The sequence below is a fragment of the Leguminivora glycinivorella genome, chromosome 11, assembly GCF_023078275.1.
Source record: "Leguminivora glycinivorella isolate SPB_JAAS2020 chromosome 11, LegGlyc_1.1, whole genome shotgun sequence".
NCBI classification, from domain to species: domain Eukaryota; kingdom Metazoa; phylum Arthropoda; class Insecta; order Lepidoptera; family Tortricidae; genus Leguminivora; species Leguminivora glycinivorella.
The window spans coordinates 18,232,584-18,248,141 of NC_062981.1; the positions used below are offsets into that span (position 1 = coordinate 18,232,584).

At 36.6% G+C, this 15,558-nt stretch overlaps 2 protein-coding genes across 2 annotated transcripts in view; both read left to right on the forward strand.

The window, feature by feature from the left end:
* The window catches only part of LOC125230965 (protein NDNF-like), a 117,539-nt gene extending 113,634 nt beyond the window's left edge, over window positions 1–3,905 (forward strand). The window contains exons 10-13 of the mRNA XM_048136284.1: window positions 1,877–2,034; window positions 2,415–2,563; window positions 2,981–3,079; window positions 3,361–3,905. Of these exons, the coding sequence (XP_047992241.1) occupies window positions 1,877–2,034; window positions 2,415–2,563; window positions 2,981–3,079; window positions 3,361–3,493 (539 nt within the window). The 3' untranslated portion in view covers window positions 3,494–3,905. The remainder of the gene's footprint in view (window positions 1–1,876; window positions 2,035–2,414; window positions 2,564–2,980; window positions 3,080–3,360) is intronic.
* A 3,112-nt stretch (window positions 3,906–7,017) lies between these two features.
* LOC125231170 lies at window positions 7,018–10,899 on the forward strand. The gene is made up of 2 exons (XM_048136532.1): window positions 7,018–7,510; window positions 9,379–10,899. Exons 1-2 carry the CDS (start codon window positions 7,216–7,218, stop codon window positions 10,002–10,004), a joined length of 921 nt encoding a protein of 306 aa, XP_047992489.1. The 5' UTR covers window positions 7,018–7,215; the 3' UTR covers window positions 10,005–10,899.
* Window positions 10,900–15,558: the final 4,659 nt, after the last annotated feature.

Below are 15,558 nucleotides of genomic sequence, written 5' to 3' on the forward strand. Positions count from 1 at the left end.
GTGTTAAAAACGATGTACGAAGTCATGTCTCGAATGCCAACGGACTAAAGTGACACGTCACACCTCAGCACCAGTAGGTCACATTCCCCAGCCATCTGGACGTTTCCAGCATATTCACATAGATATTGTAGGACCCTTGCCAGTGTGTAACGAATTTCGCTACTGCCTGACGGCCATCGACAGAGTCTCAAGGTGGCCGGAAGTGTGGCCCATGCGCACTATCACGGCTGAGGAAGTAGCTGACACATTCATTCGTGAGTGGGTGTCTCGATTTGGTGTACCGTCAATAATTACAACGGACCAAGGAACTCAATTTGAGTCAGACCTATTTCGCCGCCTCACACTCACTTTCTCTTCAAAACGCATCAGGACAACCGCATACCACCCGTGCGCGAATGGGATGATCGAACGTGTCCATCGACAACTGAAAGCTGCTCTTATGTGCCACGCTGATTCCTGGGTAAAAGCCCTACCTCTTGTCCTGCTGGGTATGCGGACAGCATTTAAAGAAGACATCAATGCTACTGCCGCGGAAATGTTATACGGCGAAAGTTTGCGTTTACCGGGAGAAATGTTGAATCCGGCCCCAACGAGAATGGAAGACCCAGCTGACTACGTCACTCAGCTCCGACGTAAGATGGCAGCGTTGCAGCCTGTCCCAGCATCACGACACGCAAAGCCAGCAATTTTCATTTCCAAAGCGTTGTCATCAGCAACTCACGTCTTTTTGCGGGACGACACCGTTCGCCGTCCATTACAACCTCCTTATACTGGCCCACACGAAATTGTATCTCGGTCCACCGATGGTAAAACCTTGACACTCCGCATCAAAAATAGGGAAGTCGTGGTAAGCATCGACCGAGTAAAACCAGCTTTTCAATAAAAAATCAATAAGCGAGAGCGGCAGAACCGACAGTTAGAACAGACGTTCAGAAGGAAACACCCGCTCCTAAGCAAGCCAGCCGAGAATATTTCTCCCAGTAATCAGCTGATCAAGCCTACACGGTTTGAATTTACCCGTACCGACGAACCAGCTGAAGCTCCCGCGGATGCCGCTACCCAATTGCCACCTGTCACACGATCTGGCCGAAAGGTGACATTTAGCAAACGCAACGATTTTTGTTATTTCTAGGGGGTTATTTCTCTCCGTGGGTGGCTGGTGTGGCGACCATCTACATTAATGTATAGCCGCCTTTATAAAATACAACAGCAACACCGAGCTGTCATGTTGACACTCGTCGTAACCTAGATCTAGAGATTGCAACACGTGTAATTTATAATTGTCTAAAACTAAGATTTGTCGACGTGTAATGATGTAATCCAAATAAACCGATTTGTATCCCATACACGGTTGTTGTTTAATGTTCCTGCCATCATTTCATCGCATTCCCAAAATGTCTTTTAACACTACATCGTGCAAAGTGTCCGAAGACGACGTCAAAGATAGGGCGAAGTGGAAGCAAATGACATGGAAAGCTGACCTCACCACCATGTGGGATTCATAGCTTGGAAGAGAGACGGATTTCTTAGGCCAAAAGAAGTAAAAAAATATAATAAATAATAAAAATAAATATATATTGGGGACACCTTACTCAGATCAACTTAGCCCCAAACTAAGCAAAACTTGTACTATGGGATGGGTATTAAGCGGCGGTATATATACTTAAATAGATAAATACATACTTATATACATAGAAGACATCCATGACTTAGAAACAAATATCTGTGTTCATCACACAAATAAATGCCCTTACCGGGATTCCATCCCAGGACCGCGGCTTAGCAGGCAAGGTCACTACCGACAGTGCTAGACCGGCCGTCCTATATACCTGCCCAATGCGCTTAATTGGTGAAAGTGTTATACTTTTCTTTTCAGATCGCTACCTCAAGTTCTCCGTGGAACCGACTAATTCAATTCAGGAGACCAGCGATGAAGGTTCAGTGCAGTTCGAGTCAAGTTCTGAAGAGGCCAAAGTTCGATATGTAGTGAGGATCCGACCAAGCCGGTTGGAGGAAGAGGCAGTTGGGGTTGAGGTAAAATCTCTCTCTCTCTCTCTCTCTCTCTCTCTCTCTCTCTCTCTCTCACTCTCACTCTTCCGGTCCCGGTTCGGAAGAAAAACACTGCTAGTACCGTACAATTCCACTTGAGTCCTGAAAAGGCAGTTTGGATTGAGGTAGGATTTATTTTTTCTTTCTCTCTCTCTAATGCCAGTTCAGAAAAAAAATCTAAGGGAGCAACGATAGTTCTGTTATCTGTTCTGGCGTCCACAGTGGCATCATTTTTGGAGCTCTCATAACGTGCATTCTTTCAAGGTCCAACTCAGGATTTATAAAATCTAAAAATGGTCTCTTGCCAGTTTGCCACATCTGCCATTGATATTCATATTTTTTTATAACCTTTTGTATTTTTCTAGCTGACAGCATCAACATCCCGCTGGGGCGTCATAGAACCAGAATTATCGGACGACAGTGCAACAGTGAGAGAGCTGAGGCCGAAGCGAACCTGCTCGTCTATCGACGTGGCCTTCTTGCCAGCGTCTCATTACGCCAATGACGTCATCAGGTTAGTTTTACTTTGCCAACTGTGCACACACGGGGAAACTCTCCTGCCGAGAGTCTTGGGTGAGAAACTGTCAACAAGATTACACCACGAACTTGTTGAATCATTTACACCGCGGATGCTCGCCACAATGGACTTGCGAACTATTGCTGTTATTTCCGTTGTGCTGCTTCGGATTCTATCTATTCAATTTGCTCACTTACCCATATATAATATATTGTTCATTTTTACATTCGCATTTTCTGTATTATAGAGGACTGGCACAGTTCTAAACACTGCCATTTTCTAAATTTTAACGGCTTCTTTTTAAGATTCGCCTTTACGGAAACACATCTCACAATTATTGCTAATATTAAATTTGCGTTAATGATATTATGACCTGAAGATATTTCATACGATGTTTTTTTAAATTGCTTACAGGTACTGCATAGTGGCTCGAGAGACGAACAGCGGAAACCTATACTCATGCTCACCGAAGGTAGCTGCAAAAGCGTGTTTCAACAGAGTACAACGACCAGCGTAAGATTTTTAACCTTTACATTTCTTTCTGTGTAACGAGAACATTTAATATTCATGGACATTTTGTATAATTATGTACAAGTTTACATAGTATACCAACCGGAGTTTAGAACTGCGACCTCCAAATAGTAGCACACTATTATTGTCTCTCTATCACTTTTCCATGTTAATGGGACAGTTTTTAAAATTGCATTTCATTTGCTTCAGAATTTTCCATTTCCTTGTCATAAAAACCTCAGATGCAGTAACCACATAACCTTAAATACTACACTTTATTTCAGATCACGAGTAATAAAGCAGAAAATAACTGGACTGAACAGTGCAAGAAAATACGCCATACAAGTGACCGCGTCCAGCAAAGGAATATCTGTGCCATACAAAACTTTATACGTCGACTTCGTTTGTGATGAATAAATTGTACAAATATACTTGTCGGCGGCCAATCGCATGCCAGGTTATAAAAATCTTAGGCATTTAGTGAAAAAAAAAAATATTTTTCTCGAGTCGACGCAGCCCCGCATTGCGGGGCTTCTTCTTCGGGAATATGAATGAATTTGACAAGTCTGTCTCTTGTCACGTTACAGTTGGTATTAGATATGAACTTTTCGAACGAGCAAATTTTAGGATCGGCGTACACGTTCCACTGTAAATTTTAACTTTAAAACAATTTCCTGTTTTTAGTAAAGTGGCGAAAAAGATGCAACATTTTGAAGTATTTATTATAATTATGTAGTTAGAAAATGATATTTTTAACTCTATTAAAGCCAAACCATGCTTTGCATTAAAACATTGTTTAAATAAATTATGTACAAATCGATTATTTTCTGTGTAATAAAATCTTAATGATAAAACAATATTTATATTTAAATACTTATATGTAATACATGATTATACATTTTAAATAAACCATGTATTGTACGAATAAGTAACTACTTTGATGTAAGTATATTGTGATAAGTTACTAAGAATTGTAAATAATTTCATCTATATATTTATTCATAATATATAGCTAGAAACAGATACCTTAAACTTATTATAAGTCCTACTTTTAAAATAAATTGTGGCATTTACTTCTATAGATAACTTAAGTTAGTTAATAGTAGGTAAATAAGTTCCTAAATATTTTTATGTAAATAGAGTGTAAAAGACAGTTCAAAATATATCCGATTTTAATATAATTACCTTTTTTATTTTTCCTAATTTGAACCTAACAGAACCTAGAAGAACTAACATCTCTATTTTGGAAGAACTTAATATCACCACACGCCTCTCAAAAATATGCTAGGAGCGAACCCTTAGATTTTTCGGTCACATCATGAGATCACCAATGCATAATTATAGAGAAGTGTATCATCTTGGGGCGAATGAATGGTAAACGCGCTTGGGGTGGGGCTCGTAAATAATGGTCTGACTGTGTGAAGAAGTCGACTGGCGGCAGCCTATATCGTGCAGTCCACATGGCTTATGACCGCGTTCAATGGAGACACGCTACTTGTGGTCGCGATCCTCAGCATTGAGGGAACGAGGAAGAAGAAGAAGAATTTGAACCTTTATTCAATGGAATTGGATTAGTATTTGATTGTAAAATGCATTGGAGATGTGATGATCTATATATTGGCAGTAATATTAGATATAGAGGCTCAAACGCCATCCAAACATAAAATCCATTGATAAGCGTCATCATACGATATGAAAAAAAAAAACAAGATAGAATAAGTATGAACATTGAATAGTACCTATTTTATACTAACTAGTACCTACCTACTTGCAGTAACAAATTGCTTAAATTTCTCTGCCCCAAGTTTCGGACATGTTCTATTCAAGTCTAAGGAGTAAATAACTTAAGTATAGCTAAATATATGTTGTATGGAACCTAGCCTGTAATGCAAGTTGAAATTCTAACATATCCAAAACTAGACTGCCTAGAGTGCCTAGGGTGACTGGGTTTAGCCTCAGGGTCGCTTGGGCGGAAGTTTAGCAGACTGTTAACTGAATTTTGTGTTGGCATTATTAAATTTAATTAATTTTAGCATTACGAGACCTTCCGAAGTAATTTTTAATATGCAATCTTTTTATTTCCATTTGTTTGATTGCCACAATTGCTATGGCTCTAAAATCTAAATATGTAGCTATTAGCAAATTATTTATATAGGATTTATATACTTCATACTAAGAAACGTACCTCGATTTTTTAGCGCCACCTATTAAATGCTATCAGAACTACACTGATGATGCCTACAAATTTATTTTTTCAAAATGTGTATTGACGTGTTATCATGATTTTAAAATAAAGAAATATGTCATTTGTTCTTGTAAAAAATAAAAACACGCCAAACATTTTGGGGAAAATAAGATTTTGGCCATTTTCGGGCTGCGAAACAGCGCCATCTAGTTTTAAGCCTAAATAGCCCATACATTTCAGGGGTACGCTTTTTTTATGGACTTTGTCAGTCCAGTATTAAATCGTTCTTGCTATTAGTAAAGAGTAAGTATATAAAATTGGGTTCCTTTGTTGATACCAGTATTACCAGTCTATTTTGACAAGTTATATGTTTAGTTATTTCAGTTTCAGTTTTTTTTTGAAATCCTTTTTCTTCTTCAATCTTTAAAAGCTACCATTAGGTGGGATGGTAAGTTTGCCAAGGACGTAGGAAAATACGTTGCCCTTACAAAAAATACAGCTTGCTAAATCGATTGAACCCTCTTATAAAGGTAAAAACACTCGAGAAAACCCTTTAATCTATAACCCCCTAAGCCTTTAACCAAACTGGTGAAACCCTTATCAATAACAGCACTGAAGGTACCTAGGGTTCGATTCCTGCCATTATTCGGCACATCTGTTGCGGTTCTGGGCCATTATCCGAACCACGACTGAATTTCTCTAGGCTGTCTCTGCTGTTTCCATTGCTGGCATCCAAAACCAGTATAGTTTGACCTTTACTTCCAACAAGATTGGGTAAGTGGCTGTGATAGACGCACGAGTGATCCTACAAGGGTTCCATTTTTCCGTTTTGGGGTACCCAAAAAAAGAGTTATTTGTTATACAAGGGTGCAAAGTTGTATTTTGAGGCCGAGTGTGGAATTGAAAAATGAGGAAGTGAAAGGATACTATAGTCGAGAATATAATCCCGAAACTTGCGAGTTTTTTAACACACTAGCAGTAAAATACATTTGCACACGAGTGTAACACAAAACTTTTCTCCTCACTATAGCGAGGAAAGTATAACGCAAAAAACGCGTTTATCACTGCTTCCAGTAGTTCCACTTCGCTCGCGATAAATTCGAAAAAGGGAAGTGGGGGGTTCAATTCATTGCTCCGTTCCATCCGCAATCGATTGTTCCGTGAAGGACGGACAAACAAACAGACACACACACACTTTCCCATTTATAATATTAGTATGGATTATTAAATAAATAAAATTAAACGGATTAAATTTTGAAAGACAAGTTTTGAGCCCTTTATTTAACTTCTAATATTTTCATTTAGTATGTTTTTAATTGTTTTGAGTGTTATAAACTGCTATAATAATTAGGTACAAAATGTTTGTTTGTAATTTAATATATCACATGTAAAATAAGATACCTACTTATGTTATTGTTTTTTCATCATCATTCTCCTTGCGTTATCCCGGAATTTGCCATGGCTCATGGGAACCTGGGCTCCGCTGTGATATTTGTAACTAAATAAATTATTCAAACACCGATAGCATTTTTCTTTGTATGGAATTGTGACACCAAAGCCTTTCCGCATATTGCAATAAATGGTACCTGTCCGATATTAGACTGCGATACATTTTTTATGCTGAATAAATCTTATGAAAATGTGGTACATATTTTTCCTCAGGTGTAAACTAAAAAAGTTAAGTTAAGTGTTTAAAATTTTAGGACTCAGCATTTTTTGTTCTTTACTGTGGATGTTCTATTCATAGAAGGATCCATAGAATATAGGGATCTCCTGCGAGTAGATATCAGAAATCGAAAAAGATCGACTATTTCATTAATTAATCATTTACTGTATGAAATTTACCTTATTAAAACATTATCATAGATAAGGTTAACTTTGCTTTGTTGAAATTCGCTGCGCGCTCCTCGGTTTCAACTCTCGCAATTCGCCAACGAAAAAATAAAATGGCTCTATGACGCGACGAACGCGACATAGCAACACGACTTATCGACCGACCTTGTGGCACAACACGGCAACGTCGCAATCTCGCAGTCGCGACTCGCAGCAACGGCAGCAACGTCGCGTAGTCGCGTCCCGTCTGTCGCGCGTACCAGTCATGACTATGGAAGCTAAAAGTGTTATAGATTCGCTCATTCGTGAAGTAAAGAATCGACCAATTTTGTGGGATAAGAAGCATGAGTTGCACAAAAATCGAACTGTGATGGACCGAGTTTGGGATGAGGTGTCGGCGGTTGTTGGCAAAAACAGTAAGTAAGATTATCTTTACGTTTTAGTCAAAGTGCAATGCGGTAAGGTAGATTTTTTTAGAGTTCGCGATAATGTTTACAATGTATAAATGTATGTATGTATAAACTCTTTATTGTACAAAACACAAAACACAAATATGACACAGGATAGACATTACAAAGGCGAACTTGAGTAGGTGAAATGTGATGAAGAATGGTAGACAAATATAGCACTTAGTACAACAGTTTATAGGAAAGCCCATAAAAATATAAAAGAGACGAAAACAAAAATAATAAAATAAAATTGGAATAAAAGGTACAAATGTGATTATAGGTTTGGTTTTGGTTTTTGCATTTTACATTCTTTGAAATACTATTGTGTATTAGTTATTACCTACCTAGTTTTGATGTCTGAAACATTATCATCGAAAGAAATGAAGTGATTTTGCGACGCGACTAAGCAATTTTATAGCGTAAACGTAAAGTGTGATGCTTATTCCTTGAATTTGACGATTGCTATTATATTTTAGTAGGCGCTTTGTCATTTTGTTTTGTCTTTCGTGTTTTTGTTTGTGGAAACTACCTTTGACTACTCCAAAACCAAAACCTGAATGACATGTTGAGTTTTTAAGGTTGGTACTACTATCATATTAGAATAAGCGTAAAACTGTGTTTACACAATAGACAAACGTAACTTTCGCTCTCAGGCCGATAGTCCACTATCATAATGTTAATCATAGAAATATGATCATAGGTCTGTATGCCTCCCCTTTACTCCAACGTGAAGAAAAAGGACGGCATGTTGCCTATGATCATATTTCTATGACAAACATATGATAGTGGACTATCGGCCTAAGTGCGTTTTCATTTCACATTATCCGATCCGATATCGGATGTAGGGCCGATGTCCCATACATTTAAGCCACCATCTTTGATTTTTGCCTTTGAAACTCTTCCGACATCCGATAGCGGATCGGATAATGTGAAAACGCACTAATATATCATTTGTACTCATAACTAGCCTGTCTATACTATTTTAATCGCATAAATAAACTTTGGCGTAATAAAAACGAATGTTAAAAATATACTTCACTACGTACCTAACTATTACATATCAGAAAAAGCGCGAATAAGTAATTTAACCATTTTCTAATAGATAAGCAGAAAGAGAAATGCGATGTTCTTAAGTAAAAGGTACCATTCGCTTACCAAACCGACGAAATTTGTTCGTATCTTGAAACGAATAAGCTGTTAGAGCAACTTGTGCAGACTTGTACTATTATATATTCTGTGGCTAAAGTGAGAATGTGGTACCTCTTGAATGAGAGCGGCAAGTTACTTGACTACAATTTGTAGCTGTCTACTTTGTGATTTTAATGTAGAATTCGTTCGTGGAGACATCCTAATTAGGCACCACATTTAGTAATTACTAATTAATATTCTAGAAGACATTTTATTGCTTGTAGTAGTAGTAAAAAATGTATATAACGAAATAAAGTAGGTAGACACAGGCAGTCCATTTAGGAATAGATCGTAATTGCTTGCAATATACTGGAAAATGAAATAAATTTCTGGATTCACATAATTATAATTAGGTACCTATCTCAAAAGCCTTTAGTAGCCAATCATGTCAGTTTACCGAACACCGTTTGGCTTTTATGTAACTACTAGCTTTTCCCCGCGGCTTCGCACACGTTAGAAAGAGACAAAACGTAGCTTATGTCACTCTCCATCCCTTCAACTATCTCCACTTAAAAAATCACGTCAATTCGTCGCTCCGTTTGGCCGTGAAAGACGGACAAACAGACGGACACACACACTTTCCCATTTATAATATTAGTATTGATTAAAACAATTTAAAGTTTCAATATAATGTTCTATCGTTACAGAGGACCAAATAAAGATGAAATGGCGAAACCTGCGAGACCAGTTCTCAAGAGAAGTAAAGAAGAATCCATTAGGGGAAGACGGAACACCAATAATAGAAAAATATAGCGGAAAATGGGCATACTATGAATCACTTACATTCCTAAAAGATAATGTTTATTGGAACCCTTCTGATGATTTCAAACTTGATGACAGTCAAGATGGAGTCAATAATTATAGAAGAGAAAGAGAAGCGGACATCAGCGTCATTATCAAAAGAGAGCCTGATTTAGATGAAGATTTAGAAAGAGACATAGATGGAGATGGCTTCTTAGATCCCTTAGGAGCGTTAGAAGTTCAAGAAGATACGTCTGATTCAAACTTAGTGACAGAAAATGAAGTTCCAAGAAAAAGATTGTGTCAAAGAAACGTAACGACATATTATTCAAGTCAATCCAATGACGTACAAATTGCGAGATCTAGTAGGGAAGTAGATGATGATTTGCATTTTGCATTATCTTTAGTACCATATTTGAGAAGTTTGGATCCATTAAGGAAGTTGATAATAAGGAACGAAATGCAGAATTTATTGATAGGAGAATTGATGGAAACGAATGCTGGACTGTATACTCCTAAAAGTAATAAATAAGTTAGTACAGTAATCAAGTAGATCCGATGCGGAAAAGAATTTAAGTTTGTGGTGATACTGGTGATTAAATCAAACTTTCCATAAAAATTTGGTATAATTTATATAGACACTGATCTGTGTTCGACGAAAAATCAATAGGTATTGTTTAAGTGTTATTGGTGAACCTAGTATTTTGTTGTGCAAAAATGTAACATTGAAAGCTGTCAATTGTCATTAATTATTTTATTAAGCTTGCATTGGGTATGAAAAAAATTGTTTCATACTTTCTGGGTATTAAAATGTTAGTTACATACAGCGTGTGGATTCCATACGGGTGAATAATGTATCCTGTTATAGTATCTGATCATACGAATCGTGCAGTATAATCATTTTGTAAAAAAGTGTTTTTAATTAAGAGTAATTATTTTTTTAAACTTGACCGAGCAGCAATGGTGTACATTCATACGTTGACATAAACGTCATGTCGTAATGACGTTTAGGTAGGTACCTACGCTAATTGATGTGGACGTAATACATTGCGTGCTGAATTATTATGTATGAAAAAAATTTCATCTATTTAAAAAAAAACAAGTAGTTGGGCTCCTTAGGTCCCATACTAATCGTTACTAAGATGCCCGTATGGAATACACACGCTGTATATTTATTGTATTAAAGATATTTTGTATTATTTCTGTCTAAAAATGATTTATTTTCAAGTCGGTATTTTATCATTTTTTTTACTTTTTAATATAGTAGGTAAATTATTAACCTATCATTTAAGCAGAAAATTTTCTTGAAATTTTGCAACTATTTAAATAGAAAAACTTTCGGAGCCTGTTGAATACCGATAAGAAAAGTTACAACAGTTTTTCAACTTCCACTGAAGTCGGAAAATTGCCGCAATATATGAGTAGACGTATACCGTCCCATTAATGCAAATACCGACTAAGTGACTTTTTGACGAAATCGAGTTTTTAGCACCTATAGAATAAGGTTTTCAAGGGCTACAATATGTTAAAACCCATGTATTGATACGACGCTGCATTCAAAAGATAGCTTCCGCATAAAGTTACTTAATGGTCAATTTGTTGCATTATAAACTGCCAGAATGTAATATGAATATTTAATATAAACTTTTATGCTTTATCCGCCAAGTAGAACCTTTTAATGGTGTATAGTGTTTTTTTGCATTTAAACATTTTGTTAAAGTAGCCATCTTATGTTCTACAAAAAAGTTTAATGTGTACATATTTGATTTTTGCAAATAAAACTATCAACAAAATTCTTTATTTTAAGCCAGGCTAAATACACCAAATGTCTTTAAGATGTTTTTCCAGAAGATGTTTGTTTACAAACATCAGCAATTTCATTCTACCAAAAAGTTGTATAGGGACTATAATTGGTTTTGCATGTGGTGTGACGAAGGAAAGGATAACGGTCTATTACTGCAAATACCGACTATGTGTAAATAGGCGATTTTGAGATAATGCGGTTTGAAAGTTTGAAGGCACGTTTTATATGAAAACATGAAGAAATTTACGTTATGTGTATGGCATTTTAAACCCTATATTTTTTTGTTTACTACTTTGTCGTATATATATTCAGAATGTATTTAGTTGACGATCAAATACAATTTAATGAAACAGTCGAATACCTACTTAGTTGGTTTTTCCTGTAGAAATAAATGTTTGCATATTTCTCTTCTTTATACATAATTATAACCCATTGTTTGTCTTAAATAAAGCTTCGTTTTTCATACGATGTTCTACAACCTAAATGAGTTTTTTCTGAAATATACCGGGTAATAATTATAAGTTAGCCAGTAAGCTAATATAGTCAGTAGTTTTTAAGAATATTGTATGCTCGAAATGGGCACTGTTGATACTGTATTTCCTGTATATCATACCATCTTATGTACACAGTTAACAATGAATAAACTTTGGCCGTGGGCCTCAGTCAATCTGTGTAAGAATGTCCTATAATATTTATTTATTTATTTATTTATTTATTTTACTTTACTTACTAGCATACCTACGGTACGAGTAGACTTCAGATGTCACAACTGTGTACCACTTCACCAACTGCAGTATTAAGTGGTTGAAACCACTCATGGTACCCTTTAGGTATTAAATCTCTGCCACAAAGGCTGAATAAAGTCTTGAGGACACTTAGGTGGAGTCGAGGCACGTCGAATCGAGCCCTGCATACATTTACAATGAACGATGAATCCGATTCGACGCGTCGCTAATGGACGTAGTTTCATAAGAAATGCAGAAGGCGAATTAATGAGATTCGACTCGGCGAGCTTAGTGGGCACTAGGCTTAAGTTCATGTCGAGATCTGGACGTAGCACAAGGCAAGAAAATCAACGCCACAAATTAAACTCCAGTTCAGTAGAACCACCTCAAACCTCTTAATGTATCATATCATATTTCTATCTCGGTCTAAAGCTCGATAAACAACTAGCTATCTCTGCGTTCAAGAAAATGGACTTACGCAGACTTTTTGACAAAGGTATCGTAACTAAATAGTACCATGAGTGCTTCCAATCACTTAATACCTAGTTAGTCTAGCATTGTCAGCCGTGTTACGGACGTGTTTGTATCCAATTCCACCAGCGATGAAGATGTTGTTTAATAACTTTTTATCACTCTTGCGCAGTAAGTGTGCAATCGCACGAAGGCGTATCAGGAGTAAAAGAAAAAACTTTTTCCCAAAAGAGTGTTTAAATTTGTATTTTGGACTACCATAAATACTTTTTTATCTTTTTATTGCAAGTGTGATGAAAAACACTGCGTGTAACTGGGGGCGTAAGAATATTGCAAACATGATTGCTTTAAATCGCCCCAGAAACCTATGTAATTACCGTTACACATTACTTTTTCTTACTTATTACCTCATATACGCCTACATTTTAGTGACTTTGGCGTAAATACTACAAAACTTTAAATAAACTATTACTTCAGGTTATTGAGCGTACAAAAACTATTTACCTATACTAAATGTAACAGTGTAGATAGTGAAATTTCGAACATAAATTATGGCGGACTTCGGATTGCTGAGACAGTGAACTAGTATGTAGTAAGTACCTATGCATATTATGCTATTACCCAAAAACGCATTAACCGATTTGTAAAATTCTTTTTGTGATTTCAAGGGAATGCTATTGCGTTACTTCTTGTTAAATTTTACTGAAATCGGTTAAAGTATTTTGTGAAAAATCTCCTAAAACCGGTTGAAGAGGATTTTTTTCAAATTTTTTTTTTTGAGAATAACTCTTCAAAACCATAAATAAAGTATTATTAATGGTTAGTAATGTTAAAAAACTTTTTATTACAAATGTACCAGTTAAATTAACAATGATAAGTGAAGTTTTGTAACATAAAATTAGAGCAGCTATATTTCCTGCAACTAAAACCGCCTATGTCATTGAGAATATTTAATATATTTTGAAATAAGTTCAAAACTTTTGTATATTTTTTCTTTTTTTGCAAATCATAAGTAAAGTGTATTAAAAGCAAAGCTTAATCAAAGGGAAACACTGCTTTATATGTATTAATAAGAGAAATATACAAATTTTTATTTCTACAGGAAAAACCAACTAAGTTTGCTACTATTTTTTTTAAATCGTAGTTTTATCGGCAATCAAATCAAGCCTGGATATTGTTTACGATTAAGTATTAAACAACACAATACGGGCTGTAGAATGCTGTATACAAATAGTAATTTTTTTCATGTTTTCATATGAAATCGTACCTTCAAACATTAAAATCGCATTATCTCAAAATCACTTTTTTGCACATAGTCGGTATTTGCAGTAAGGGGACGATACTTTCCTTTTAATATTCAAACAAGTTCAAGCAAAAATATCTCAACAGATTTCCTGTGTGTGTTAAAGTAAATGTAGGGGAAAAATAATTAACCCTTATATGATAAACAAAGACAGGGTTAATGACAAGAGGACTGATAGAATGACGCTGGGGCCTAGCCCACGCTCATATTGGGCGATGCATCAAGACTTACGTCGTGGCTTGCGTGGGCGATGGTCGCGCGATGGCGATGCGACGCATACGAAATCAAACCTTATCGATATGGAAGTATGAGACGCGACGGCGACGGTCACGCGACCTTCGCCCACGCAAGACACGGCGTTATGCTCGGTGATATGACTTTGGCGTGTTCTTGAACTGTGTGACGCAGAGTTTAAACGCCAAATCGTCACTACTTTTAAAAAGTCTCGTATCTCACGCTGCTCCTCAAAGTTAAAACGCAGTGTCTATAATTATATATGCATTCCATACATACTTACTACAATTTTCTTTCCATTGACAGACGAAGATACAAGTTTTTTTAAAAGTAGTGACGAAATGTCGCGAGATTTCGTCGCCGCGAGATAGATGACACGTCTTTATCTAATTATATTAATTACATAAGGACAGGTAATATATCTCGCGCCAATCATGTTCATGTGCTAGCCCTGCTTGTTGGTACTCTTTACTTACATTTTTTTATTATATTAAAAGCCGCAAACAATGCAGCGACTATTAAAAAAGGATATTGTAAAAATGTGCCAAAACACGATTTTCCGGACCATATCTTGCCTACATCAATCATCCAGTATTAAAATTCCGTATAAAAACAGGCTTTTGGAGCGATTTTTTTTAGTTGAAAAGAGTTACGTCAGATGAAAAATAGGCTTTGGTGGGCGGACTTTAATTTGATTACCATGGCATTGTATTGCCATCAGAAATTTAATCTAGTCCATTGTATAATTGAATAGGTACATGCATCTTTTAACACAGTTATTATGTTACTCTAAATCACTCCTTCGATTCTGCAGAAGACAGGTTTCCACTGAGTTACAATTTGTGTATGGCCTTTACTGATGAACTCAAGGGAAACTGTATAATAATATGAAAATTTTGTGACAGTTAGTCTCCTTTCAGGCTTGAAAGACCTCATGATTCTGAGTAAAAAAAGTAAAAAACTTTCCAAAAATTAAAACTTGTGAAATCGACAACAAAAAAAAATGTCCTTAAAGTCCACCAGACACGTCACGTCCTCCGTTTATAATAGCCCTAAAATAAATACATGTCCTACGCAAATATAAGCAACTTCGCTAAAAGGCGCAACTGTATGAATAAATAACACGCAAGAATTAACATTGTAATTGCCTTCTTAGACACATTTTGTATTCTTAGCTAAGTCAGAGCTTCGAGTTTTCGAATTGCGGCGTGCATTCAAACTATTGGAGCTCATACAGGTGTCCTGAGTCGCTGCATAGCGAAGACGCGCGCTCACCCGCCTCGCTACACGCCCCGCCGAACGCTCCGCTCGACGCTCCGAGCGTCTACTCAGCAGGTCATAGTGCGTTTTCACATTATCCAATCCGATATCGGATGTCGGACCCATATACCATATATTACAGGCGCCACCTTGGGTTTTTTCTATTGAAATCCATCCGATATCGGAACGGATAATGTGAAAACGGACACACTAAAAGGGTCTGGCCCCGTAGCCGAATGGCATTTCTCCGACGCCAAACGAAAGCGATACGCCGCTGGCTCTGTCGCGC

Bases quoted from the DNA above. Each gene is read 5' to 3' on its own strand.
- LOC125231170 (XM_048136532.1), top strand. From the start codon at position 7,216: ATGACGCGACGAACGCGACATAGCAACACGACTTATCGACCGACCTTG. The intron at 7,511-9,378 runs GTAAGTAAGATT...CTATCGTTACAG, and splicing joins GGCGGTTGTTGGCAAAAACA to AGGACCAAATAAAGATGAAA.